The 25,525-nt window shown below is 51.6% G+C and overlaps 1 protein-coding gene across 6 annotated transcripts in view; it reads right to left on the reverse strand.

The window, feature by feature from the left end:
- Positions 1-25,525, reverse strand: part of Agap1 (ArfGAP with GTPase domain, ankyrin repeat and PH domain 1) — a 465,820-nt gene that overhangs the window by 34,288 nt on the left and 406,007 nt on the right. For all 6 annotated transcript variants that reach the window (XM_070011454.1, XM_070011372.1, XM_070011299.1 and 3 more), the window contains one exon: positions 22,792-23,014. In XM_070011454.1, the coding sequence (XP_069867555.1) occupies positions 22,792-23,014 (223 nt within the window). The remainder of the gene's footprint in view (positions 1-22,791; positions 23,015-25,525) is intronic.

The raw sequence follows: 25,525 nt of genomic DNA on the forward strand, positions 1-25,525 counted from the left end.
ATGCATACACGTATGTGCGCGCGTGCACGTGCGCGCGCACACACACACACACACATACACACACACACACCATAGGACACACATGGTTCTTGACCCTAGGGCGGTATCTCTTCTGGGAAAGGCTCATTTGGGAAATGTGCAGTAGAAGGTCCCTGGCACTGGTGTCCCCCCACCCCCAAACCAAACAGACCATAAAGAAGCCTCTTTTGTTTGGCTGTGTTCAGTTCCCAAACACACCACCCTTCCCAGAAGCATCCATCACCATTCACGGGGACGGGAGCTCACAGGAGCCTGCTGGGCAGGCGCAGCTATGACCTGGCACCCTGGCCGACACGCAGAGGTCAGTATGGCTTGGGAGGAGCTGGCAATCGATGCTGTAAGACACCGTCTGGCTGTCATCTTCCACGTCTAATCAGGAAGCATGGTCTCCGTGGAGGGCCCTGCTAGGGAGCAGAGCTGCCTGCAGCCCAGGTCTGTGCAGACTCTGCTGCCTCACGGCCAGCGCTTCTTCTCCAGATGCAGATCCTGAGCTCCTCAGGCAGCCAGGGGTGTGGCTTGATCCCCCCTCCCCTCCCCCGTGTCCTGGCCGTCTCTCCTCTGTGGACAGAGGGGACTGGGGCTGGGACGGCCTGTGGCCGAGGAGGGGCCTGCTGTGTCGGACTGAAGATGGGGTCGGGGCAGGTTCCATGTTTCCCTAGAAGGCCCAGAGCCTGGGACACAGGTTCTCGTCTGCTTTCCCATCTGGCTGACTGGAGTGAGGAGGAGGGCCTTTTGTGCTTCACCCCCACCAGGCTGCCTTTGTGTCTGGTGCTTTCTTTAGCTTTCTAAGCCATTTGGGGCCTGGGGTGGAGGCAGGCAGGGCTAAGTCTTCTCCCCCTTAACAGCTTTATTGATGTTATAATTTACATGCCATAAAATGGACCGATTTACTATTAATGACTTTTGTGCCAGTCCTGGGGCTTGAACTCAGGGCATGCTTACTGCCCCTTAGCTTTTTTTGCTCAAGGCCAGTGCTCTACCACTTGAGCCACAGCTCTATTTCCTGCTTTTTGATAGTTAGCTGGAGGTAAAAGCCTTACAAGCCTTTCTTATCTTGGCTGACTCTGAACTATCATCCTCCTGGCTTAGCCTCTTGAGTAGCTAGGATTGCAGGTGTGAGCCACGGGGGGTTGGCAAAATAACCTGTGACGTGGGGCTGTAAGACGAGGCGCCAGGCAGGAAAGCACATGGAGGACGCATTAGCAAGGGCCAGAGAACCTTCCAGGGCAAGGCAGGTGTAAGGTGACTGCTCTGGTTGGATGGGGCTTGTCTGATGAGTTCCTGCGTGAGAGGTGGGAGGTCATGGGGTCAGGAGGCGTGGCCTTAAGAACACACGGCTGTTCCTTCTCTCCTCACCTGGGGTACACGCGTGCACATGCGCTCTGCATGCACCCCACTTCCCTTTGGTGCCACCACGAGCTGACGTAGCACAGAAGCGAACAGATGGCACTTGACCCCCCAAACATGAGCTACCTTACCCTCCATGCTAAGTTTCCTGTCATGACAGCACAGCGGGGCTCGCCCTGTGTGACGACGTCTGGAACCCGAGGGAGCAGGCTTTCCTCCTCAGGGTGTGGGGACCCCAGGGCCTCCCCCAAATCAGCCCGTGGTTTTGAGAGCTGCACGTCACATCCCAGCGCCACGGAGGCAGTGTTGGCTCAAGAGCTCTTCAGACCCTGCCCAGTACCATCTGGCTTCATCCTGCTTTGAAGGCCAGCGGGGGGGCTGGGGGGGGACCTGGCAGTAACCCCTGGCAGTACCCACAAACCACCTTTAGCGTTTCTCTCCTGGCTTCATCTGTCATACCCCCGGCTGCTCGTCCTGACGCGCCCTGGGGCCATCTTCAGGCGGGGTCTCCGACCCCGGGGTCTCCTAGCACCTCAAGCCGGGCTGCATTGTGCAGGTGCCTCTACCTTGACCCTAAACTCTACGCATCGGGGGTTCTTCCGAGGCTCTGGAAGGCCAGCCCTCGGCCCCTGGTGTGGTCTGGGGGTTGAGGGTTGGCGCCGCAGGGCCCAGACAGCTCCCCGCAGTGTGTCTGCGTCCCCGGTCAGACCCGGGAACGGCGGCTGCAGCTCCCTGCGAACCTGACAGCTCTGCAAACTCCCCATCCTCTCCCAGGACTTGGGGTGTGGCCATGCCACGGGGACTTCAGCCAGTTGGCTGGGGGACTGAGGAGGGCTGCGGTCTCAGAGGGGGCTTTTAGCCAGGCCAATGCTGCTCCTGCTCTGTGGGAGCTCCTGCTGTGCAGGATGCCGGCTTCTGTGTGCCCAGTGCCGTGCCAGCTCCTCACTCCAGCTGTGACCACCTCCAATGCTCCCGGCACGGCAAAGCGGCCCCGGGCAGACCGAGCCCCAGCAGGCAATCCTTACACAAAGCGGGAGCCGCAGCAGCCAGAGCAGGCTCTCTCCAGCTGGGATGTGTCTGGGAGAGTGGACAGAGAGACTTTAGGCTACCTACTGAAATATCACCCTGGGGTGCTGCTTCCTGCAGGCCCAGGAAGAAGCAGGATGGGCTCCATTTACTATGTATTTTTTAAAGAAAAGAGCGAGCGAGCTTCCCGAAGATGAGGCGACTGCTGTGCGCAGAGCTGTTCTGTGGACACCAGCAATGAACCCAGGTTGCTTTAGGAAGCGCCATTCCCAGGTATCGCCTAACACTCCTGCAGGTGAGCATCATTATACGGTCTTACAAAGAAGTAAGCTCTGACCCATTTCCCAAATGGCGTAAAACCCAGACATCCTAATCCCACGTTCGGCCCCAACAGCGGTGTGGCAAGAGCACCTGTCCCAACACGCCACCGAGAACCACAACGTCCCAGTGATGGCTGCTGGGCACACTTGTGGCTCCTGACTCACCGATGGGCTGGTCCCACTCAGATGTGCTGTGCTGAAGAATGCTGACATCAAAAGCCTTAATAAGAAGGAGGGGCAGAAAGGCCTCACTAATACTTTGCTATATTGATTACCATGCTCAAAGAGAACTTTAACAGAATTGGGTTAATTAATGATATCAAAATTACGTGTGTGTGTGTGTGTGTGTGTGTGTGTGTGTGTGTGTGTGTGTGTGTGTGTGTGTGTGTGTGTGTGTGTACTGGGACTTGAATTCAGACCCTTGTGCTTGTGTTTGGATTCCCCCCCACCCCCTGTTGAAAGCTGGTGTTGTAGTACTTGGGCCACACCTCCACTTCTGGCTCTTTGCTGGTTAATCATGGACTTTTCTGCCAAGATTGGCTTTGAACTGTGCATGTCAGATCTCAGCTTCCTGAGCAGCTAGAATTAAGGTGAGAGCCACCTGGCATACCAGGTTCTTTTACTTAACATGTGACTACTAGAAAGGTGACAAAACACCTCACAGTTAAGGTGGGCAGCACTGATGCAGATGGTGAGAAAGGAGGGAAAATGCAAGGACGGAGGCCGGTGCGTAGATGAGAACACGTCCAGAGGTCCTGGGAGGCGCTGCAGATTGTCTCCCAGCACGGGGGTGGTAGGGCGGTGAACAAGGAGAGGTTTGCTGGAGAGAGGAAGCATTGATTCATGAAATCCACAAGATATTTGGGTTCTGGGGCACATCTGGTTTTCTCCCAGAGCTGGCTAGACAGCATTTGAAGGAGAATCATCTGGTACTCATGGACTACAGTGGATGATGATTCCAAACTATCGCATTTTTTTCCTTTGCCAGTCCTGGGGTCTGAACTCAGGGTCTGGGCAATGTCCCTGCACTTTTGCACTCAGGGCGATGACTCCACCACTTGATTCCCATCTCCACTTTTGGCTTTTGGGTGGTTAAGTGAAGATAAGAGTCTCACAGACTTTCCTGCTTGGGCTGGCTTTGAACTGCGATCCTCCAATCTCAGCCTCCTGAGTAGCTAGGATTATAGGTGTGAGCCACCAGGGCCTGCCCAGCTCTAGCTTTTTGTTGCTGTTGTTTTTTGAAAGACCAAGAAAAATTCTGATTTCCTGTAGAAGCAGCAGGCAGCTCAGGGTTCCCCTGCTCACTTTCTGGGAGCTGCGCGTGCCTCTTCCAGAAGGCCCGGCAGCAGACTCCAGGGCCCAGCTGCCCGGTCTCCATTGCTGTTAGAAATGTCCAGCCCTTCCCACGGCGGATTCTCGCTCACCTGCTGGCTGGCCTGGTTAGGTGCATTTCACACTCTAGTGCCTGCAGTGTGGTTCTGGCAGGTAGGCTCCATCCCCAGTGGCCCTTGAACTACTGTCCTCCATGAGGACATGGACCCTTCCTGGAAAGGCCGGGACTGAGGCACTGACCCAAAGCCCCCTGCGCTCTACTCAGCTTTAAAGACCTCCTGTAATCTCCAACCGTGTCTTTTCCTGTGGTGTCTCTGATTCCTTGGTTCTGCAATAGGGGATGTGGGGGGAGGGGAGGCTCCAAAGGCATGAGCCCACACTGCCTCCAAGCCCACGGCGATCCCCATTTCCCATCCTTTCTTCCATCTGGTGAAGTCCTGGGTTTCTTGAATGGCCCTTGTTTGCCCTGGGAGCACGCTTTCCTCCAGCTTCATTGAAAATATCAGAACTCATTGTATTTGGTTTTTTTTCTCATTGCTTAACATACGTGGCACATTCTCCGTGGAGCTATAACTCTCACAGCCCGCCACTCACCCACTCAGAGCGCACAATGCAGTCTTGTCCGTCAGGTAACCGTCATGACAATCAATGGCAGAATTTTCATGGCCTCCAGGAGAAATCCCTCACCCACCAGCAGTCGCTGCCCCCCATTTCTCCCGTGCCAGCCCTCGGCAACCACGAGTCCCCTTCTGTCCTTACAGGTTTGCAATCCGGGACATATCTTGTAAGTAGAACCACACAGCATCAAGTCTTTTGTGAGTGGACTGTTACAACTTAGTGTGATGTGGAAAGTGTACTCATGTTGTAGCAGGTATTCTGTTCATTTACAACAACCGGTCCTACGGACAGACCATGCTGTTCAGCTGTTCTTCACTTGATGGCCATGCCGGTTTGCTGACCCTTTTTGGCGAGTTTCTGTGAGGTTTCATTTCTCATGTGTAGACACATGTGGGGTTATAAGGTAGCTCGGTAATTACGCTGAGGTCTCTGAGTAACCCATAATTCTGGAGATGTTCTTTCCCTGCCAAGAGTCCTCCAGGATTAGTCGGATGGTTACAAGCTCGCTCTCATGTCCCTTCACAGAGACGGTGAAGAAGGCTCCTGGAAGCTGCCCCAACTTCACCCTCACCTGGCACCCCCGGACAGAGAGGACGGACGGCGGTCTCAAGGCCGCCCAGCTGAGGCGGCAGCACAGGCTTAAGTTCAAGTGTGAGGCTCTTCCAGCTTCAATACTTTCAGCACACAGCCGGGCCAGCGGATGCCAGGCGGGAGCCCGGCGCCACCGAGAGTGAGCCAGGGCGCCCCCGGGCCGCCCGGCCTGCTCCTGCTCAGGGAAAGGCAGGGCTGGCCATTCGTCAGTGCCACACGCTGTTCCCGTAAGCCTTCCATCACACACTCTTCCTCCGAAAAATGTGGCAAAAAGCTTACACGTCAGGAAATCAGCCAACAATGAAGCCCGTAAGAACAAGTCAGAACTTCCTCTCCCACAAAGTCACCATGAACAGTTACAAATGACAATGAATAAACTGCAATTTGTAAGATACTTTTCTTCATAGTATATGGTCTTTTCTTCAATTCATGGTCAAATTTTGCTTGTAAGGATTTTATGAAGAAGTCTATAATTTAATTTTTTCTTGGGTCTTTATCAGGATCATACTGGCTTCTCTTTATCCTTTTCTTTATATCATGGTGTTTGTTGTTGTTGTTGTTATTGTTGTTGTTTTCTCTGCCAATTCTGGGGCTTGGTCAAGGCTGGGCACTGTCCCTCAGCTTCCCCCACTCAGGGTTAGCGCTCTACCCCTGAGCCACTTTTTGCTGGTCAACTGGAGATGAGAGTCTTACAGATTGTGGAGATCAGGCTTGGTTTTGAACCATAGTAGCTAGGATTACAAGCGTGAGCTACCTGCACCTGGTTAGATGATATATTTTTGAGAAGTACTGGTTTAAAGGTCTGCTCAGTCCTCTCTCTCTCTTTCTCTTTTGGTTGGCAGAATCTATTATTTCTCCATTCTAACTGGCTAATAGCTCTTTGGTTCAATTTTCATATGTCAAGTGGGCTTAGAAATTTATCCGTTTCTTGCAGATTTCCCAGTTAATTAGAATATAAGTATTCCAAGGATGTGGAAATTTGTCGTGATATACCCGTTTCATCTCTAATTTTATAATTTGGGTCATTTCCCTCTTTCTTTTGCTTAGTTTGGCTAAGGGTTTATCAATCTTATCCTAAATTGCTTTGCACTTCCTAAAACATTTCTATACTAACATGAATGGACTTTGCTTGAAGACTTTTGTACAAACAGTGATGTAACTGAATATTTTACACATTGCTGTTCCTGCACACAGCTTCATTTTTTAGGATAAATGTGAAGAGGGCTGTTGGGTCACATAAACCCTGTCATACTCAGGGTCGTAGGTGCCCATTGCTGAGTTCCTTCCAGGAAGGGCTTCTGCTCATCTTACCAGCAGTGGGCGGCTGAGCGGAGTGGACACGGGCACACATCCACCAGGCCTTGGCCAGCACTAGCAATTCTTATTTTTAAGAATCAAAACTGTACTTTTTGTCCATCGGATGTTTTGCCCAGATTTGCAGCTAATGAGCTGGTTTCGGTAAGTGCCGCTCTGTCTTCTGGGAATGCACACAGCACCGCCCTCTTCTGCTGGATGAGCTGGCACAAGACCACTGCTGGCCTTGAAGTCTCGGGCTCTAATGTGCTAGGCGCTGAGCACTCTGAAGTCCACCTTTCTTTGCTGGACTCTACAAATCACATGTGAAGAACCCTTGCACCGAGCGGCCTCACCTCACGTGAGAAGATTATAGACCGATTTCCTTGAGAAATGTGGTCTCCTCTTCACACAGATGTCTCTCTTGGGTTGGCCACACAGTTTAGCATGTATGTAACATACAATGCCATACTACTTGATTAGAAAAGAATTAAATGGTCTTTCGCAGAGGCTCAGTACTGGTGATTCCTGCGGCTACCATAAGGGTTGCTGATCATTTGGTGTAATTATTGCAGATATTGATAAAGTTTGCCAATTTTTTACTTGGTGTAATTACTGTAGATATTGATGAAGTTTTCTGGCCACTTTGTGTAATTCCTATACTGATCAAGTTACCGATCACTTGATGTAGGACTTTAAAGCAAGCACAATCGGATAAAAACAACTCTTTAATGTGGCAGTACTGGGATTTGTATTCAGGACCTAGGCATTTGAGCCATACCTTTTTGTTATTCTCTGTGAGGCTGGATGTGCCACCCCCTCCAGCTTGTTTCTGAGATGAGAACTTGCCAACTTTTGCTCGGGCTGGCCTCCAACCATGACCATCCCGCTGCCCTGTCTAACTCAAACCCACGGGGGTGGGGGGTGGGGTGCTCTGCACGTGTCCCAGGGGGTTACTCAGCTTCTCCCAAGTGGGAACATCAGGGACAGAGCCCTTTGCTGTGTGGTGGTGACTTTGGAGGGGCTGTGTGTCCCGGCCTGCCTCACCTGCCATCACCTGTGGAGAGGGAGGACCCACGAGCTGGGAGGGATGGACATGAGCGAAGGCCGGAGGGCTCTGTGGAGGGCTGGGGCTGTGGGCTCCTCCGACCTGCCCCAGGGCTCCCAGGCTCCTCTCCCCTCCCCAGTTTCCTGCACGGGGCTCTCAGATCTCCGCCATCTGGTTTCCTTTGAGGCAGACACGCTTGGTGGGTTTCCAGGTGAGGACAAGGGCCTTAGTGTCTGCAGGTCTTGGGGCTCAGGAACCGGATGTGGGAAGATGGCCGACAGTGGGCCAGGCCAGAGGTCAGGTCCCCACGCCAACGAGGTCTGACCACACCTGTTCCATTTGTGCGCCAGAGGCCAGCAGCCAGACCCCCGGCGCCTGCGCGGTGCGGACCCCCGTGCCTCTGGGCCGCTGCCGTTGGGGGTGACGGGAGAAAGGCAGGTTTGTGGACTCGCTGGGTGTGGAGGGTGTCCGCGGAGCAGGGTATTGGGCACGGCCTTCCTGTTTCCTGGCAATGGGGTTCACTTCACAGTGCGGCCATGAGCCCACGAGGGACGTTTCAAGGAGGGCTGGCTTCACCTTGCCTGAGAGTAACACCTCCTTTCTCCCACGCTCACGCAGCCTGGGGCTGGCCGGCCGGCTGGTGGAGGACAGCGGTGTGCTGTGCACCCGCGGACAGAGCTGACAGCGGGGCAAGAGTCCAAGGCGGAGCGGCAGTGAGTGCTTGCCACCCTGCAGGGGTCCGTGCCCAGAGGAGCCCAGGACACTGACAGGGTGCGCAGGCACGCAGAAGGTCAGCTGGTCACACAGTGTGGCACCGTCGCCCCCTGGACCGAGCCCGTGCCCACGTGTCCCCCGGGCAGCGAAGCCCTGGGGAGGGGGGCTCTTGAGGACAGGTCAAAGCCAGGATCCTTCCCCTGTGCCAGGCTGGTTCTGCCCATGTCTGCCTCTCAGCCCTTGGGACCAGTGGCCAGCGGGCGGAGGCCAGGCCTGGCCTGGGATGCAGGATGCACCCCCGCATCCCGGCCTCACCCACAGGAGGCCAGAGACACAATCCCCGCTCTGTGTGACCAGCACCAACCCCAGATAAAAACTCATCCAGCCTGGCCACCGGCCTATTCCTGGGGTACCTACCTACCCCTAGCCCCGTCCCAGGTCTCGTCTCCACTCGGGGGCCCCTCGCCCCCTCTAACACAGACTCCTTGGGAAGCAGGCTGCTGTGGGCAGGCTGCTGGGGGAGGCCACCAGAAGGGGTGGCGGGGTGGGGGTGGGGGAGAAGGGGGCCTGATGGCTTCTGCCTCTGTCTCCGTTTTCCTGACTGTATCTTTAAAGAGAAGTCAGAAAGCGACTCTAAGCATGGTGTTGCTGAGTGATAGCTGCCAGTACCATCAGGAGCCCAGGAGTCTCCTTCTCACCTTTGGACCCCCTTTCCCCTGGTCCCGCTTTGCCCACAGGCTCTGTCTACCAGGAGACTTGCTCTTCTTACCAGAAAAAAGCACAGTGATAGGCTGTAGGCGGAGTGAAACCAGTGTCTCCAGTGAGTGAGACCAGCCCCGCGCCCATGCCCAGGGCAGAGGCCTCTCCCGGGCCACGGCGGGCATGAGCCTGGCACTGGCACCTGCAGCCCTGGGCTCTGAACACCAGGGAGGGAAGAGTCCACCCAAGCGCACTTGAGGACAACGCCCAGCCACAGGAGATGCACAAGACACACGGCAGGTTGCTTTCCAAGCACCAGGTAAGGCTGAAGATGACAATTTTAGCCAAAGGTTCTCAAGGTGCTGAGAAGACCCAGTGATCACCAAGTGTCAGAAAGAAGATACAATGTGTGGGGCTGGGCCCGGGGCTGCGTGGGGAAGGCGACACACAGGGTACAGCCACGGCACGTGACGTCTCACCACTGTCCAATGTCACGCCAGCTGACTGCCGACCCCCGCTGACCCCTCCTCCACAGCCCAGCCGCGGGCGCTGGGGCTGGGGCAGGGCCTTGGGGACAAGCCCGACATGGCCATCTACCTTGGCAGACCACGAGGCGAGGGGCTCCTGGCTGCCGCTTTTTACAAGAGTTATGAGACCCAGGCACGGAACCTGCACGGTGCTGGGCATGGGGACGGTGCTGTGGACCTGCGGGGAACCTGGCAGGGCCTCTGGCCACCCACCTGCCATGGCAAGGGCCCGGAGCTGCTGGGCCGGAGACACTTCAGGACACCCTGCCGAAGATGTGGAGGGGGGGGGCTGAGCATTGGTGCCCCAAGTTCATGTGGTGGAGCCCCAAGCCGCCCTGTGGCTGTCGCTGGAGAGATAGCTGTGCGGCTCGTCCAGGTTGGGTCTGCTCCAGAGTGGCAGCTGTCACCCGGACCTGCTGCCCTGTGCCTGAGCACTGTCACAGCACACCACAATGCCAGCACGGGACCAGAGGTGCAGCCAGGGCAGCGTTAGGAGGAGGTGGGAGGCAGACCTCCGCCTTAACCCGATCTCAGGTAAGAAACAGCAGCCTTCGCAAGGCACGGGCGACTGATGGCCTGAACCAGGTATACAAAGCTTGTGTCTGCCTCCATCTGCAGGTCCTGATATGATTCCCGGAACACCCTATTCTTCCTGCCTGGAATGTTTCTCTCTATAGGCCTTTACCACAATTGTTGGAGGAATGACCCCAATTGTAACTATAAAATGGTTGTAACTGTAACTATAAAACCAGAGGCTGGTTCTGTTGTTCTTTGGAGAACAAGGTTGATGCCAGGTGATTCAAACATCTCATACATGTCCTGCCAACACGAAACCGGATTATTAAAAAGTAACATGAACCAGGTACCAGCGGCTCCTATCTGTAATCCAAGCTACTTGGGAGACTGAGGTTGGGAGGCCAGAGGCTCCAGCCCAGCCCAAGTAGTAGTCTGTTAGACTCCACTTCAGTGGAAGAAGCTGGGTGCTGTGGCATATACCTGTCATCCCAGCTACACCCGGAAGCAAAAAATGGTTGAGGTGCTTGCCTAGGCAGAAGTGAGACCTCATCTCAAAAAGGATCCATGCAACTATGTCCAAACTCCAACACCATAAAACCAACGGAAGCAACACTGCCTGATTGCAAATGGAAGACTGAGAGTGGTAAAATCACACACGCTATTTTAAGACAATTACTAGAGACAGAGAGTCACATTAGAGCTCACTTCTACTTTTCTTGATGTAAAGTCTTATTTTTTTTAAAGTAAGAAATCAAGAATGCCTGCGCTTTGTATGTGTTTTGACTTAAGTACTGTCAGTGTCAGCCCAGCGTTACTACGGAGGGGTGGGCCGGTCCGTCGTGCTAGCTCAGAGACCCTGGAGTACAGAACGTGAGGCTCATTTTGACCCCGGGGCTCTCAGGAACACTGCCTCAGGAGGATGGTCTGAGATGCCCTATGCCCTAAAGCAGTTGACTGTCTCAAGACCTGTAAGCAAGCTCCAAGCAACAGCAAGCGCTTTTCTGGCAACACTGTAGCAGTTACTACACGCTGACCTCCTGTGCTTTGCAGTGCTCTGTCTTCAAGTCTTCTGTTAGACTCATCTCGCTGTGTGGGCCCTGGGGGGAGAGAGGGGGCGCTTCTTCCTCCTTTCTGCCAATCGTGGGAAAAAACAGTTTGGGAATCTGAGGTGAAAATGCATTTTTTTGGCTGCAGTTCAACGGTTCCACCCCTGGCATGTTACAAGGCCCCTGCTGGCTTTGGCTCCAATTACTTAAAGGACACCACAGTTACCAGCTGGGGGAGCTTTCCTGCCTCCAGGGGTTTGGTTTGGGGCAGGCTCTTTCCTGGGCCTAGCATCTCAAGATAAAGCCAGATGGAGGTGTGTGCTATGGCTTTGCAGCTGCAGTTTGCATCATAAGCCATACTCAGCTTCTCTGCAGACTCTGGTGACAGGCCACAGACTATCTGAGGCCTGGCCCAACTCACGGGTTCAACTACAGGCAGTTCATCTTCCCTACTGGGAATGCCATTTCTGATTTTGAGTAGATAGCTCCTAATCTCATAACGATGGCACATGTCGGCCTGCAAACACTAACGACTGCCCTGGGAGGTTTTGGAGAGTTCCCACAGATGCCCCGACTGCTCTCCAGGGCCTTTCGTATTCAATTTACGTGACTGAGTGTGGATGTACAGTTCAAGGACTTGGGTGCCAGGGGACCTGAGATTGGGTGGTGTCCTTCTCTGGACCTCAGGCTGACTGTCTGCTGCAGCAGGTGGGAGTATTGCTGACCATGTGCTCATCTGGTGCTCGGGCCTCTGCTGAGGCTCTGGGGCCTGTCCTGTGTTCCTGGCGTCAGAGCATCTTTCTCTGAAGCCAGGTATGAAGCACCATGCTCATCCGGCTGTTTCACTTTTTGAGGAAGTTCTGGACTGTTTTCCAGAGTGTCTGCACCACTGAACATTGTCCCAAGCAGTGTCTGAGGGTCTCTGCTTCTCTGCATGCCACCAACGCCTGCCACAGCTGCCCACAGCCACCGCACAGGGTGTGGAGTAGTGCCTTGGCGAGCTTCCGATCTGCATTTCCCCCTGAGCAATGACAGCATCCCTGTGTGCACTGGCCACTCATACACCTTCCTTTTAGAATAAATTTATTTTTCTTCTATTGTTGAGTTGTATTCTTTACACATTAAGGATACCAGGCCTTTACTAGAGGTTTAACTTTTCAGATCCCTTTTCCCATAGTGTAGAGAATGAAACAAAGCATTTAACTTCACGCAAATCTACCGTTTGTTTTCTACTTGTGTTGTTTAGGCTTTGGATCTTGTGTTGAAGAAACCAGGGCCAAATTCAAAGTCTCAAAGACTACTCCTTGGCTTCTGCTTATACTCTTATGCTTTCACATTTTGCATTCAACTCTTTGATCACTGAGTTAATGTGTACTCATCCTGTGACGGGTCCCACTTCATTCCTTTGTGTGTGGACAACCAGTTGTCCCGGCACCACTTGTGGAGAGAATCCCTTTTCCCTCCTTGAGTTATCTTGGTGCCTTTGGTGAAAACCCCTTGGCTGTGGCTGTGGGTCACTTCTGGGTTCTCAGCTCCACTTGGTCATGAAAGTCTGTGCATTTGCTGGGTCTACAGGGTCTTGGATTACTGTGTTTTTGTACTAAGTTTTAAAATCGCTCCCGATTTTAAATGAGTCCTGCAACATGGATTTCAAAGACAGTGTACAGATTCTGCGCCTTGCCTTGGGGAGAGTTACACATGTCTAACGCCCATGTCGCTGTCTCGTCCTGCATATTGCCTTTGATCTCCTGCAATGATGCTCTCATTTTTTTGTGTACAGATTAAATGTATACCTAAGAATGCTTTCTTTCTTGCATTTGTTAAGAGTAGGTAGAATTTTAGTCTTCATTTTATTTTGCATATTTGTTGCTAACGTATAGACACACAACTGAGGTGGGTTTTTTTTTGTTTTTGTTTTGGTGCTGGTTCTGGGGCTTGAGCTCAGGGCTCTGTACTTTTGCTTAGCTTTTTTTGCAAAAGACTGGTGCTCTACTACTTGAGCCACACTTTCTCTTCCAGCTTCTTGCTGGTTAACTGAAAATAAGAATCTCAAGGATTTGTTGGCCTGGGCTGACTTTGAATCTCGAGCCTCAGATCTCAGCTTCTAGGATTACAGGCGTGAGCCACCAGTGCCCAGCATATCTGAGTCTTTTGAACGTTGACTTTGTATCCGTCTATCCTGTCCAGCTCATTGTTATTGCAATCATTTCTTTGGGGTCTGGAGATGTTCTGCTCATGACATTGTATCATCCACAGAGAGAGAAGGTTTTTACTTGCTCCTGCGTCATCTGAATGCATTTGCTTTCTTTTTTGTGCCCAACATCCTGCAATGCTGAATAGAAATGGTGGCTTTCTTGTCTTGTTCCTCACCTCAGGCGCAAAGTACGTAGTACTTCACCACTGTGTGGGGTGAATTTCCCTTTTATTTGCCCAATTCTTGTACCAGGTGACTGGATTTTGTCCAATGAATTTTCTGTCTTTCTTGAGGTGATCCCATAGTTTTTTTTTCTTTATTCATGTAGTGATCTCACAGAGTTTTTCTTTTTCTTTTGCTGTGTGCTATGTTCTCAGTTTCAGAAAGTCAGGAATAATGCCTGATTCTGGGTTGAGACAGAACACGAACATAGTTGCACGCATACCACCTGGCAAGAGCCTCTCAGAATCTAACATTCCTTAGAATCATCTTGGGGTCAAGGTCTAACACGGGCCTACCCGAGGATGTTAGCTGGAGAGCTGCTGATGGACTTAAAGCCTGTATTTCCATGTAAAGGCAAACCTTAGGGAACCTCCGTGCAGATAGGAAGCAGAGCTCAGACCACATCTCCATCTCTTCCCACGCCCTGGGGAGGGCGTGGCCATCTGTTCCTCCTACCTGCAGCGTGCAGGACCCATGTGCTACGCTGACTGCATTTTCCAAACAAGGAGAAGCCTAGGAAACATCGTGAATCTCGTTTTCTTTTAGCATTAACTCTTCATAGTACACATTTGGGAATAATGACTAATCTTGTCTTACATAGGAGCAGCTTGTTTTTTAATCAGAATCACAGAACATGCTGGTCACGAAATGAGAACTGGACACCCTCTGGCCAGGTTCCACGCTTCATCGTGCAGATAAAAGGTGATTAGGAGGCCTTTGAAGTCCAGGATCCACGTTTTCAACAAGTAGCTCAGGGTGGGAGTGGAATGGGGGTCTGTAAAAAGCCAGGCATGGATCCGTACCTGGGCTGGCTGATGCCAACAGTCCCAGTGGGTAGTGTGGTTCTTTACAGAAGGTGGTAGAATAGGTGCCAACTACAGAGAACCAAGACTTCACAAGCATAAAGATCAGACATGAAGTGCCAGTCTGACTTGAAGGGTGCCTTGCTTTCTTACTTCAGTTACTATGAGTGAGTGGCGAGGCTGTGTTACTGTTACTACTACTACTACTATTACTACTACTACTGCCAGTATTAGGGCTTAAATGTAGGGCTTGAGCACTATCCCTGAGCTTTTATTGCTCAAGGTTAGTTTGTGCTCTATCATTTGAACCACAGCTTCACCTCTGGCTTTCCGGTGGTTAACTGGAGATAAGAATCTCATGGACTTTCTTGTCTGGCTGGCTTCAATCCTTAATCCTCAGCTTCCAGCCTCTTGAGTAGCTAGGATTAGAGCTGTGAGTAGCTGGTGGCTGCCTTGCAGCTAAGGTTTGTAACTGGGGAGGATCCTGTGGTCTTACATGGACCACTGACAGGAATATCCACCCGGGCACACGGCTGAGGCCTCGGGAACAGTGTGGGCCTGGGGGAGAGCAGGAGTCTTGCTCCCCCTGTGCCGGCACGGCGTCTGCTGCGGGAGTGCAGGAGGGGACAGGCGCCCATGCTCAGAGGTGGAGAGGGCCGGGAGTCACATCCTAGGCCTGCGGGGTCGACGGGACCCTCAGACGCCACTTACGGGTCTCGTCCCACATTTCCTCTTCGGCTGTTAGATAAGGTAGCCTCGCGATGTATGATGGCTCTGTGCTCAGCAGAGGCTGGAACTCCGGGCGTGTTTACCCTTCCTCTCTCATGAGGGGAGAGCTCCAGTGCAAGCAGCACTGGGAGAAACGGCCCTCTGGAGATGCCGGAGGAACTGATCTACAGGTGGCGTGACTGCGGGCATTGGCCGGCCCACACCCCAGAACCTAAGCCAGTGAGGCTCACGGTGGAGATGGCCAGAGCGCGGCCAGAGCGTGGAGGACAGCCGTCAGGGCTGCACGAAGCCCCCTCCTCCCCTCCATGGCTACATTTCAGAGAGTAAATGACAGGGTTTCAACCCAAGACAGCCTTCTGGTGGTCAGGCCGGTTCCCACTTCCCTACAGGATCAAATAAATACCGTGTTCATGATGGCAGACGGCACCGTAAACCAACAGTACCACTTGGTCCATCTGCTTCAAAGACTGACGGCGTGAGGGGTCCCTTTTTGCTTAACCTGATGGGGAATCTTCTTAAGCTCTCCTTTCTCACAACCGGAGGGGGAGGGCTACTCTGAGACGTGAGACAGAAAGCCTGGTGCCCGAGCACGACTCCCCGCCTGCCCTGGCAGCTGGCTAGGTACAGCTGTGCCGCCTTGTCATTGTCATCTACAGGTATTATTTTTAAGGCAGCGTTCACGTACTTCTCATTTGTACAGTTTCCTAATTGGCTTAATATTTATAGTAGAAGATTTCTGATCTGGGCCCAGAGCTCTAGTAAACTCCAGCATATTTGGCAATGGGCTAATGAGGTCCACGTAGTAGGGAAGGGTTGCTCCACGAGTTATGGCTCTCAGTCTGCTTCTGCCTCGGCTTGCTATGAGAAAACTTGCTCAACTATCTTCAGAAGAGCCGAGGTCCCTGGGCAGCTGTTGGGTTTGTAGCGCTGCAGACGTATAAACTTTATTGGCAGTAAATGTCACTCTGCAAGCAGACGGCATTCCTGCGAGTCAGCCGCTGGGGCTGGCGTGGGGGGCGGGGAGCGCGGCCCCGCTCCGTGGCTGGAGCCAGGGCAGGCCCACCGACAGGCACGCCACGATGACAGAAATTCACTTTGAGCTGCAATTAGTGGCGCTGTCATTTTCGGGGGCTCCTGCCAATTAATTAAGCCTGTCAAACAGAAAAACCACAGCGTTCACATGATAATTTATATCAGAAGAGACGAGCTCCATGGGCATGGCGGCTTCCTCCACAAACAGGAATTCTCCCTCACAACACTGACACAAACATGTGCACATAACGACGCTGAAAACCACGCACACACACACTCACTCTCTCACACACACAAGCGTGCGCAAGAGTGAGGGGCTCGGCTCAGGCAAGAAGAAAGTTAAAGTGTCCTTGCTGTAATTGTTAAACTCCGATCGCCAGAGTAGAAGGCAGGCTGATTAAAACTCCAAATGAGCCCCCCGCTCCCTGAACCCTCCACGTCCAGGATGATAGAATCAGAGGAGTTTATTCATACCATTAAACCCCAGAGAACTTAATTGAAAGAAGAGCACAGCCCGGACCTTGACAAGCGGGAGGTCACAGTAATTGCTGCTGGACATATTTAACATTAAGATAATCAGGCCATTAATTACCCTTTGGATCATTAAATCAGCCAGTTGCAAAATGAAATTTCTGCCTCTATTACTCACTTGAGAGACCACAGGGGTGGCCTTTAATTTATCAGGGAGCTTGAGATACAAAGGCTGGGGGTGGGGGGAGGGCAGCCGGCGAGGGGGGCCTGCGCTCCAGTGGCAGCGGCGGTGGTGGGGTAGGGCATCAATCCGCCATGCTCGGTGATCGTGGCAAATTAACTAGGTAAGATAACCTCCGCTTCCAAAGGCAGGAGCTGGGGGTATGTAAATAGATGAGGGCAGGCAGGGAGATCAGAGTCCGCACACCACTTAGCAAGATAATAAAGGAAATCATCCTTGATTATCAGTGCTAATTTGGACACTGCCAGTAGCTTGTTATGCGTGTTCTGAGTAGCATTTAATTAATTCAATTGCTTGTTAATGAGGGAAGTGACATGTGGGTAGCAGATGCCACCCAACTGCAGATGGGCTCTGGTCACCACGGCTAAGTCCCTTTTTCTATTTCTTCTATTCTCCCCAACCCCCCCCCCCGATTTTTTTTATTTAAAGAAAGAGAATAGAAAAAGGTGTCAAGCATAGAGGAACACTCAAAAAAAAAAAAAAAAGAAAAAAAAAAGAAGACAAAACATTGACCTCAGCAGGCCAAGAACTGTTGAAAAATAATCAGATGAGACAATCCGGGGGCTGCGTGGGCAGCCATGTTCCCCAAGGCCACACTTGGAAGAGCGCATCTTCATGCCAGAAATTTGAGCTGAGATTACTACATTGTGATCTCATGATCAAACCTAACAAGACAAAGACACAGCCAAGTGGGGCTGCTTTTAATATCTCAGAGTCGGCGGCGGGGATCCAATTATTTTCAGTTTGGATACATTTCCCCTTTATCAATATCTCCATGTGCATAAATAACATGAAAGTGGCCTTGCAGAATCCCACGGCTGGGCAGACCGGCTCTGTCTGCAAGTGTGCGGCCAGTCTCTCCCACGCGGGTTTCTGATGTGCAGCCCATCTTCCTAGTGAAGGCGACATCTTTTTATAGGTTGAAGACAAGAGGGGGTTTAGGTAGAGGTGAACTCACAAATAGTGGGGGGAGAGAGGGAGGGAGAGAGAGGCTAAAAAGGGACAAGAATGTGTACCAGACCAGCCAATTCCCTCCCTTCCAAGTAGCACGGCAGAGCAGAGGTAAGCGTGATTTCAGCTGTATCAGAGTCTCCCAAGAGCTCATTCCTGGGGCTGAAATCATAATTCTGCACTTCTGGGATCCTTTGATTTCCTAGGCCAACTCAGCAGGCTCCAAATGGCATCAAAATAGGCTACCTGAGCTCAAAAGCAAATAGCAACATCCTGCAGACCCTTGCTCAGGCCAGACCCCTTGACATGACAAAGACAGAGGTAAAGGAGAGACGACCACACAAGCAAGCAGCGCGTGCCTTCTGCCTACAGGGCTCTGCTCCTGTGAGTAGATTATTTTCACTGCAGTTAAACCAACAAGCTTTTCTGTGAAGGGGGGAGAATACAGAATGGGGTAGATGCTATCACCAAGCCCTGGAAACGCAGCCATGTGGTTTTCTGGTGTAACCTGGCTTACACTGAAGGCCTTGAAGGTCTTACTTCACCCATGAGCCCAAAGGAGTTGAGCATGCTGTGCTCCAGGTTGGCTGCTTTATCCCCATCCAGCCATCCATCCATCTGTCTACCCATCCACCACCCATCCATTTACCCATCCATCCATGCATCTATCCATCTATCCATAAATCCATCCATCCACCCATTCATTCATCCATCTATCCACTCATCTACCGATCAATCGATCCATCCATCCATCCACCCACCCATCCACCCATCCACCCATCCATCCATCCATCCACCCACCCATCCACCCATCCACCTATCCATCCATCCACCCACCTACCCATTCATCCATCCATCCATCCACCTATCCATCCATCCATCCATCCATCTATCCACCTACCCATTCATCCATCCATCCATCCATCCACCCATTTACTCATCCAGCTTCAGCACAGTCACACGACTGTGGAATGCCTTTACATCTGAAGTTATTTTTCTGGGCATATGGAAGGGTCCCATCAAGGAGCACAGTGACTCTCCCTACATGACAGTTTTGACAAGGGATCTCAGAGCTCTGGCCACCTGGAAACCAAATCCAGCACACAAGTTCACATGCTGAGTGAGGGTCGTGGTGTCCTGGTCCTTAGGTAGACAAACACTCCTTCCAGCATCCCAATCTCAGGTCACTCCATCCACTGTCTCTCTACCACTTAAACATGCCCATCTGAAGTCACTACTTTAAGTGTGTGCTTAAATAGTATCAATAGCAATTAGAGGGGGCCCCGATCGTACCCGAGATAAAGTTCATTGTTGTCACATTGATCTCTCCTCTAACATGATTCTTCCTCCAAATTAAGGCCCCATTATAGAGGGGGATGAAGGGCACTCACTCCCCTCCTGTGACAATAAATTTAATATCGAATGTACTAGGAAAAAAATGGCAGCTGTTGCAGAATCCATCCAAAAAGATTTTTTTCTCCCCTTCCTGGGAGTAATTAAAAGATGCTTTCCTTGACTAATGATTCCCCTGTTTAGGAATGGGAAGTCGATACTGCTTCAGCCGCGTCCGCTTCGATTGATCACAACAGTGCTTGGGTTTGAACGGCAGTTCTCAGGGTGCCTGAGAATCACTGGAACCAATTATGAGCCGTCCAGAGCTGCCCTAAAAGGGTGCAGCAGCAGCAGGCTGGAGGCCAGGTGGCTGGGCCGGGCCAGGCGCCTGCTCTTCTAGCTCAGCCGCAGGCTGGATGAAGCCAGGGGCAACTGTTTCAGGGACTGGGTGCTTCTTTGCAGAGAGAGCTGCTGTTTCCCTGTCTCTGAGGAGGGTACATTTTTAATTATATTCCACTGTCAGAATGAATTTTCTGAACAAAATAGAACAAACCAGAGCCCGCGGGAGATGTCTGGGTCCCTCTTGAGAGCGTTAGCGCAGGGCTGTTCCTCGGGTGGGCACAAACACTGACTGTAAGCATTTTTTTCTGGTATTAGGGCCACTAACCATTGACCAACTGTTAGGTCCTGAGGGGGGGGGGGAGGAAGGGGGAAAGAGGTAGGTGGTGGGATGGCATCTTGGCAAGATACACACTCTAGAGATCATTCTTGCTGGGGCTGAACCCCGCATGGGCTGAATTCCTGCCCACCCTGGCCATGTTCATTTCCAGTGTGGAAGTGTGGAAGGGGTTGAGACAGCAGATCCCCACTGAGCCAGTGTCCTATGCTGCCATGTTCTGTTGGCTTTTACACTGAGCTCCCTGTGGATTCCACCTTCACCGCAGCCTCCAGGTGGCCTCTGTCTTTTCCAACCACCCTGCTGGCTGTTGACTTCAGTCTCTATGACAACAGGTAGGACATACAAAATGCAGTAACAGTCCTAGGCTCAAAGGTTCTCTGGGCATTTGCTTGGTTTTGGCCGTGTCCATCCCTGCTTCCCTGTCCATGGTAGCACATCATAACGCTGGGAAAAACAGAAAGCTACACATGTAAGAGCTTAGTTCTCAGACGCTGGCCCAGCCCATGAGGACAGACATGCACCCCCTGCTGCCACCCGAGCCTTCCTGGCGCTGTCTTGCTTTGGCTCAGCTGCTCCATCCTTCTCTGTTCACCAATCTATGCTACTCCAGGCCTTGAGGATCAACCCCTATTCCAGAGAGTAGCCTAGAAACCCTTTATGCATGGAAACTTCTCCAAAGCACGCTGGCTGTAAGACAGCCTCTACTCTGAACTCCACAGAGCCCTGGCCTCTGCAACTGGCCCTGTCCACAGAGCCCTGGCCTCTGCAACTGGCCCTGGGGAGGCTCATCTCCACACTAACACTTTAACTTTCCTCCCACTTTGTCCTCATTTCCCTTTTTTCCTCCCCCCCCCATACTGGAGGAGGGGGTTTGAAGTAGACCCTTGTGCTTGCTGGGCAGTCACTCTATCATCTGAGTTATGCTCCCATGCTTGCTTGTTTTAGTTGCTTTTTTGGATAGGGTCTTGTACTTTTGCCCAAGGATTGGCCTTCGACAAAGTCCCTCCTGATTTCTGCCTCTCGAGAAGCTGCTAGCTAGGATTACAGGCATGAACTACCAGGTCAGACCTTGCTGTTTCTTTTCTTTGGAAAAAGTACTTAGTGAGTATTTACTGAATTTGATAAAAGCCAAAAGTTCTCTGGGAGAATCACTACAGGCCAGCTTGGCCTGCGGCAAAAGATGGTTGAGGCCCAGCTTCCCCATCTGCAAAAAAGGAAGGCTTCAAAAACCTTAAACGTCCCCACACTATAAAGATGTGAAATGCACGGACTAGGTGCCAGATAGCCACACCCCAGAGCTTGCCCCGAAGACGCCCACACTACTACATGTGGACACTGTTCATTCACAAATGTAAAGACACGAATGCAATGTACCTGTCAGCTTTAAAATTAACCTATACATTATTTTATTTTTTTATCCTTCTATCTGGCGTCAATCCCCGCCCCCCATTGTTCATGCCTCAGTCCTTTCCCTTTTCTTTTTAGAGAAGACACATATACACACATGCTTTTGCCCAGATTGGTCTTGGGCTGTTATCCCAAGTAGCTGGGATTACAGGTGCACACCACCACGTCCTACCTAGGTACCCAAATTTCATAACTAGAGAAGCAAAGATTTAATTGATATTAAAAAACAGCACATGACTCATTACCTCACTCATGTAACTATAACCCTCTGTATAGTATCTTTACAATAAAAAAATGTAAAAAAACAAAACAAAAAAAAAAAAACAGCACATGTTCCTTTTGAACCTAAGCAGCAGGATGAGTAACAGTTAATTTTCCAAACTTCAACATTTTTCTTCATTCATACATTTATCTATTTACTATTTTTTCCCTTTCAGAAAAATCTTTCAATGATACTATTATCTATGAAAAAGTAGATATTGCAACACAATGTCATCTTCTCTGAATGTTTATCATTGGTAACCCAGCCAACTTCTGCGTACTTCTACGAATAAGGTTAGTTTTTTTAAAAAAGTCTATCACTTGTTTGGTTTGTAGGCCACCCTTATTATACATCACACAGTTGAACACATATATAGAGAGATTGTACATCAGATTCCTTAACACAAATTCCTTTTACGTTTCTGAGCCCAGACTCTAGCCCTGTTGGGAAGAGCAGTGTTAACAGCTATCAACCTGAACCGAAGACCAACGTAACCCGCCAACTCTTTCTTCTCTGCGTGAGAAAATCTCTTCTCTGACCATGACACCCACGAGAATGTTCATCTTTTCTGACCATCAGCAAAACAAATCAGAAACGGAGCACCCCTGAGAAGGGAGCAGGGAGCAAGCCGCCCATCCCCGAGCGGCCAAGGGGCTGTGCTGCCCACTGCGCAGGGCCGGGCCAGGCCTGCGCCGGGCTTGGCCGGGCGACCCCACTTAGAACATTAAGCATGCATGAGTGCTCTCAAGAATGGCTTCCAAGAGCCATAGATGAAAAATGAGAAACTAAATGGCCTCAAAATAAATGCGTTTTTTACACTGGATAAGAATTAACATTAATGAGGAGTCACCATACATTATATGCTGGTCTTTGGTTGATTAAATGTGTTCGAAATCTGTTTTAGACAATAAAATACGCTTTCTTACTAGATACTCACTGCATAACGGGGGGGGGGGGGGAGCAGGAGAGGGAGGAGGCCGCTTATCAACAAGATGGTTGGTTACCAAAGATAGACGAATAACAAACAAAATTAAAGAATCAAAGACTCACAATTAGTGTTAACACAGCTTATGCCTATTAGAAATGTATTAATTAAAGTAAGAGATTCATAAGGTTAGGAGCTTAATACATTTCTAAGAGTGGGGAGAGAAATCCCTAAGGCCTAAAAACAAACATAAAAATTGAAGGAGTTTGAATTATCCTGTCTGCTCAAGACCAATTCTTAAACACAGACATTTCCCACGGGGCGAATCGGCCTTCCTCCAAGTTTGCTGGGCCCGGCTGATGAGCGCTGGCCCCGAGGACGCCCCAGCTGTTGAGGTTCCTGGGTGGCACACCTTTGGGGGGCCTACCTTGTGGAGTCTAGGGAGGGCTTCGTCCGCCCCTGGCTGCTCTCCTCCCACACGCTGTTGGCCAGCTCGTTCCCGACGGCTGACATCACCTTGATCAGCTCCATGGGCCAGTCGTCCAGGTCCAGGGACCGCACCCGGGAGAGGTGAGTGCCGAGGTTCCGGTGGATCCCCGAGCACTCGATGCACATGAGGGCTCCCAAGTTCAAGCTGGCCCAGTTGGGATCTGCGGGAAAAGGACAGAAGACACCGCTATCAGACCACCGTCACTCACTGCCGCTTGTCCTGGGAATCTCAGACACCGCCAGCCGCTCAGGCTGCACATTGGGCAGGCTGGAGTCACAGGACTTCAAATGCTCCCCGGCCAGTACTCACAGCTGTTCTAGGAACCTGGGAAGATGTGACTCATGGCGGGCAATGATTACAAATAGGGCTTGAGCCAAAATCTTGGAACCTCCTACACAATGCACGATGGCAAGTGTTGGTTTGACTAGAGAGAGGCCCTGCTCCCCTCAGGGGAAGAGTATCTGGGAACAGCCTGTGTGACCCATGGACACGTCCACTGGGGCATTTGAGGGAAGGAGCACGGCTCAGGGCATCGCTGGCTGCCTGAACTTCTGTCCTAACCCTCTCTGCTACGACCCAGTGCTCACTGGGAGCACCACCTGGACAGCCCACGACCATCACTGCGTGCTGATTTAGAGGACGATTTGGGGCCCTTGAGCATTGCTGACACCATGGCAAGACCAGGAGCTTGGGTCAGACCTTGATCCTGGACCCTGAGGGCCCACGGCTCTGTGCTGACAGTGGACAAAACCCGGCAGACATCATATCTGACTTCCTGGGGAGACATCTTTTATTCTCACCAGGGCAAATGACCAGGAACTTCCCAGAAATTCAGCCAGCCAACTATTGAACATGGGCACATACTCAAGAAGGTGGTGCTCTGTATCCTGGGTCGTATGTGAGAGGAGCAGCCTGTGACCTCAGGGGAGTGGAAAAGGGAACTAACAAAAGACACGCACAAAACATAACAACAGCTGGGTGCTGGTGGCTCATGCCTGTAATCCTAGCTACTCAGGAGGCTGAGATCTGAGGATCGAAGTTTGAACTCCATAAAAGTTCTGTGTTAGTCCTCATGAACCAGCAAAAAGGTGCAGTGGAGGTATGGCACATCAACCTTGAGCAGAAAAGCCAAGGTAGAGCACAAAGTCCTGAATTCAAGCCCTAGTACTGATACTGCCCCCCAAATTACATCTGAGAGCTGGTCCACCTCCTCTTCTCCCCATGTGTCCAGTTCTGCCTTCCCGGTCCTGCCCCTCTGCTCCCATCCTCTGGCCGGCCTCAGCGCTCACCTGCCCTGGCTGCTCAGAAAGGACCTGAAACCTGCAATGAACCGCACGGTGTGGTCCCGTAGAGACTTGCTGCACTTACAGCAAGCCTTGGGTGCCTGGAAACCATTATGGATATTTTCCTAAACGGAAGATCGAATGTGTCAGGTGTTTTAAAAAAATGTCTTAGCTTAAAAACTTTGTGGTAAAAACACACTTCAAATAACTGTTCCTCTCTTCGAACTCTATGCCACCATGTTCTGAAAGTCAAATTGAAAGATTCAAAGGAAGGAAGAGACTTTAAAGCGGTCTCTCCCGGAGAAGCCCCCTCGCCCGAGGACAGCCTCCCCGCGTGGCCACTCCTTCCCTTTCATCTGTAGCACCGGGCTCCCGGCGCGCTTCCTCCTGTGTGGGTGACCACACGCGCCTGGCCACCTCTACCCGCTCTGCTTTGTCTTTTCCAACCATTCTGAAATGGGGCAAACTGGGCAGGGTCCCAGGTCAGCTCAGGACCCATCTCTCCCCTGTTTGAGAATAGCACTGTTTCCCCTCTGCTTATGACCACTGAACGCAGCTCCCCTGGGGCTGCACCCACGCTTCCCTGAGGTCTTGCCTGAGCAGCGGCACCCACAGGTCTTCTCTCCTACTCAGCCTCCCCTACCCCATCTGACCCAGAGCCCCGCTGGAGGCCAGCTCCTGACGTCATGCCCTGCACGCCTGTCATTCCTCCTCCCTTCCCGGTCCTGGGGCTCCTGCCCAGCCTGCTGAGCTCCAGAGTCCAGGTCAGCCTTGACTGCCCAGATCCTAAGTGCGGGGTCCATGACTGGACCCATCACGCCCAGTGTGGCCCCTGGCCCTGGCAAGCCTCTCCCCTCGTTTGCCTCTGATTTCCCTCTCTTCAAAGGTTTCTTAACAGTGATAAAGCAAATGAAAGGGAGTGTAACTCCCAGGAGATGAGAATTAGAAAGAGAAGTCTTGTGCTGGGTGCCAGTGGCTACTCAGAGGCTGAGATCTGAGGACTGTGGTTCAAAGCCAGCCCGGGCAGTAAAGTCCCTGAGACCCTTATCAGAAAACTGGAAGTGGCACTTTGGCTCAAGTGGCAGAGCGCTCATCTTTTTTTTTTTTTTTTTTTTTTTTATTGTAAAGATACTATACAGAGGGTTACAGTTACATGAGTAAGGTAATGAGTACACTTCCTATTGAGCATTGTTACCCCCTCCATTGTTTTCCCCCTACCATCCTTTCCCTCCCTACCTTCCCCAAGATTCTTTTTTTTTGGTTGTGATTAGTGATTACATAATTTCCTGAATTTCACAGTATTGTGGAATAATGATCAGAGCGCTCATCTTGAGCTGAAGAGCTGAGGGACAGCGCCCAGGCCCAGGACTGACCACCCCCCCCCAAAA

The sequence above is a fragment of the Dipodomys merriami genome, unplaced genomic scaffold, assembly GCF_024711535.1.
Source record: "Dipodomys merriami isolate MVZ:Mamm:240054 unplaced genomic scaffold, mDipMer1.0.p SCAF_1, whole genome shotgun sequence".
Classification (NCBI taxonomy): domain Eukaryota; kingdom Metazoa; phylum Chordata; class Mammalia; order Rodentia; family Heteromyidae; genus Dipodomys; species Dipodomys merriami.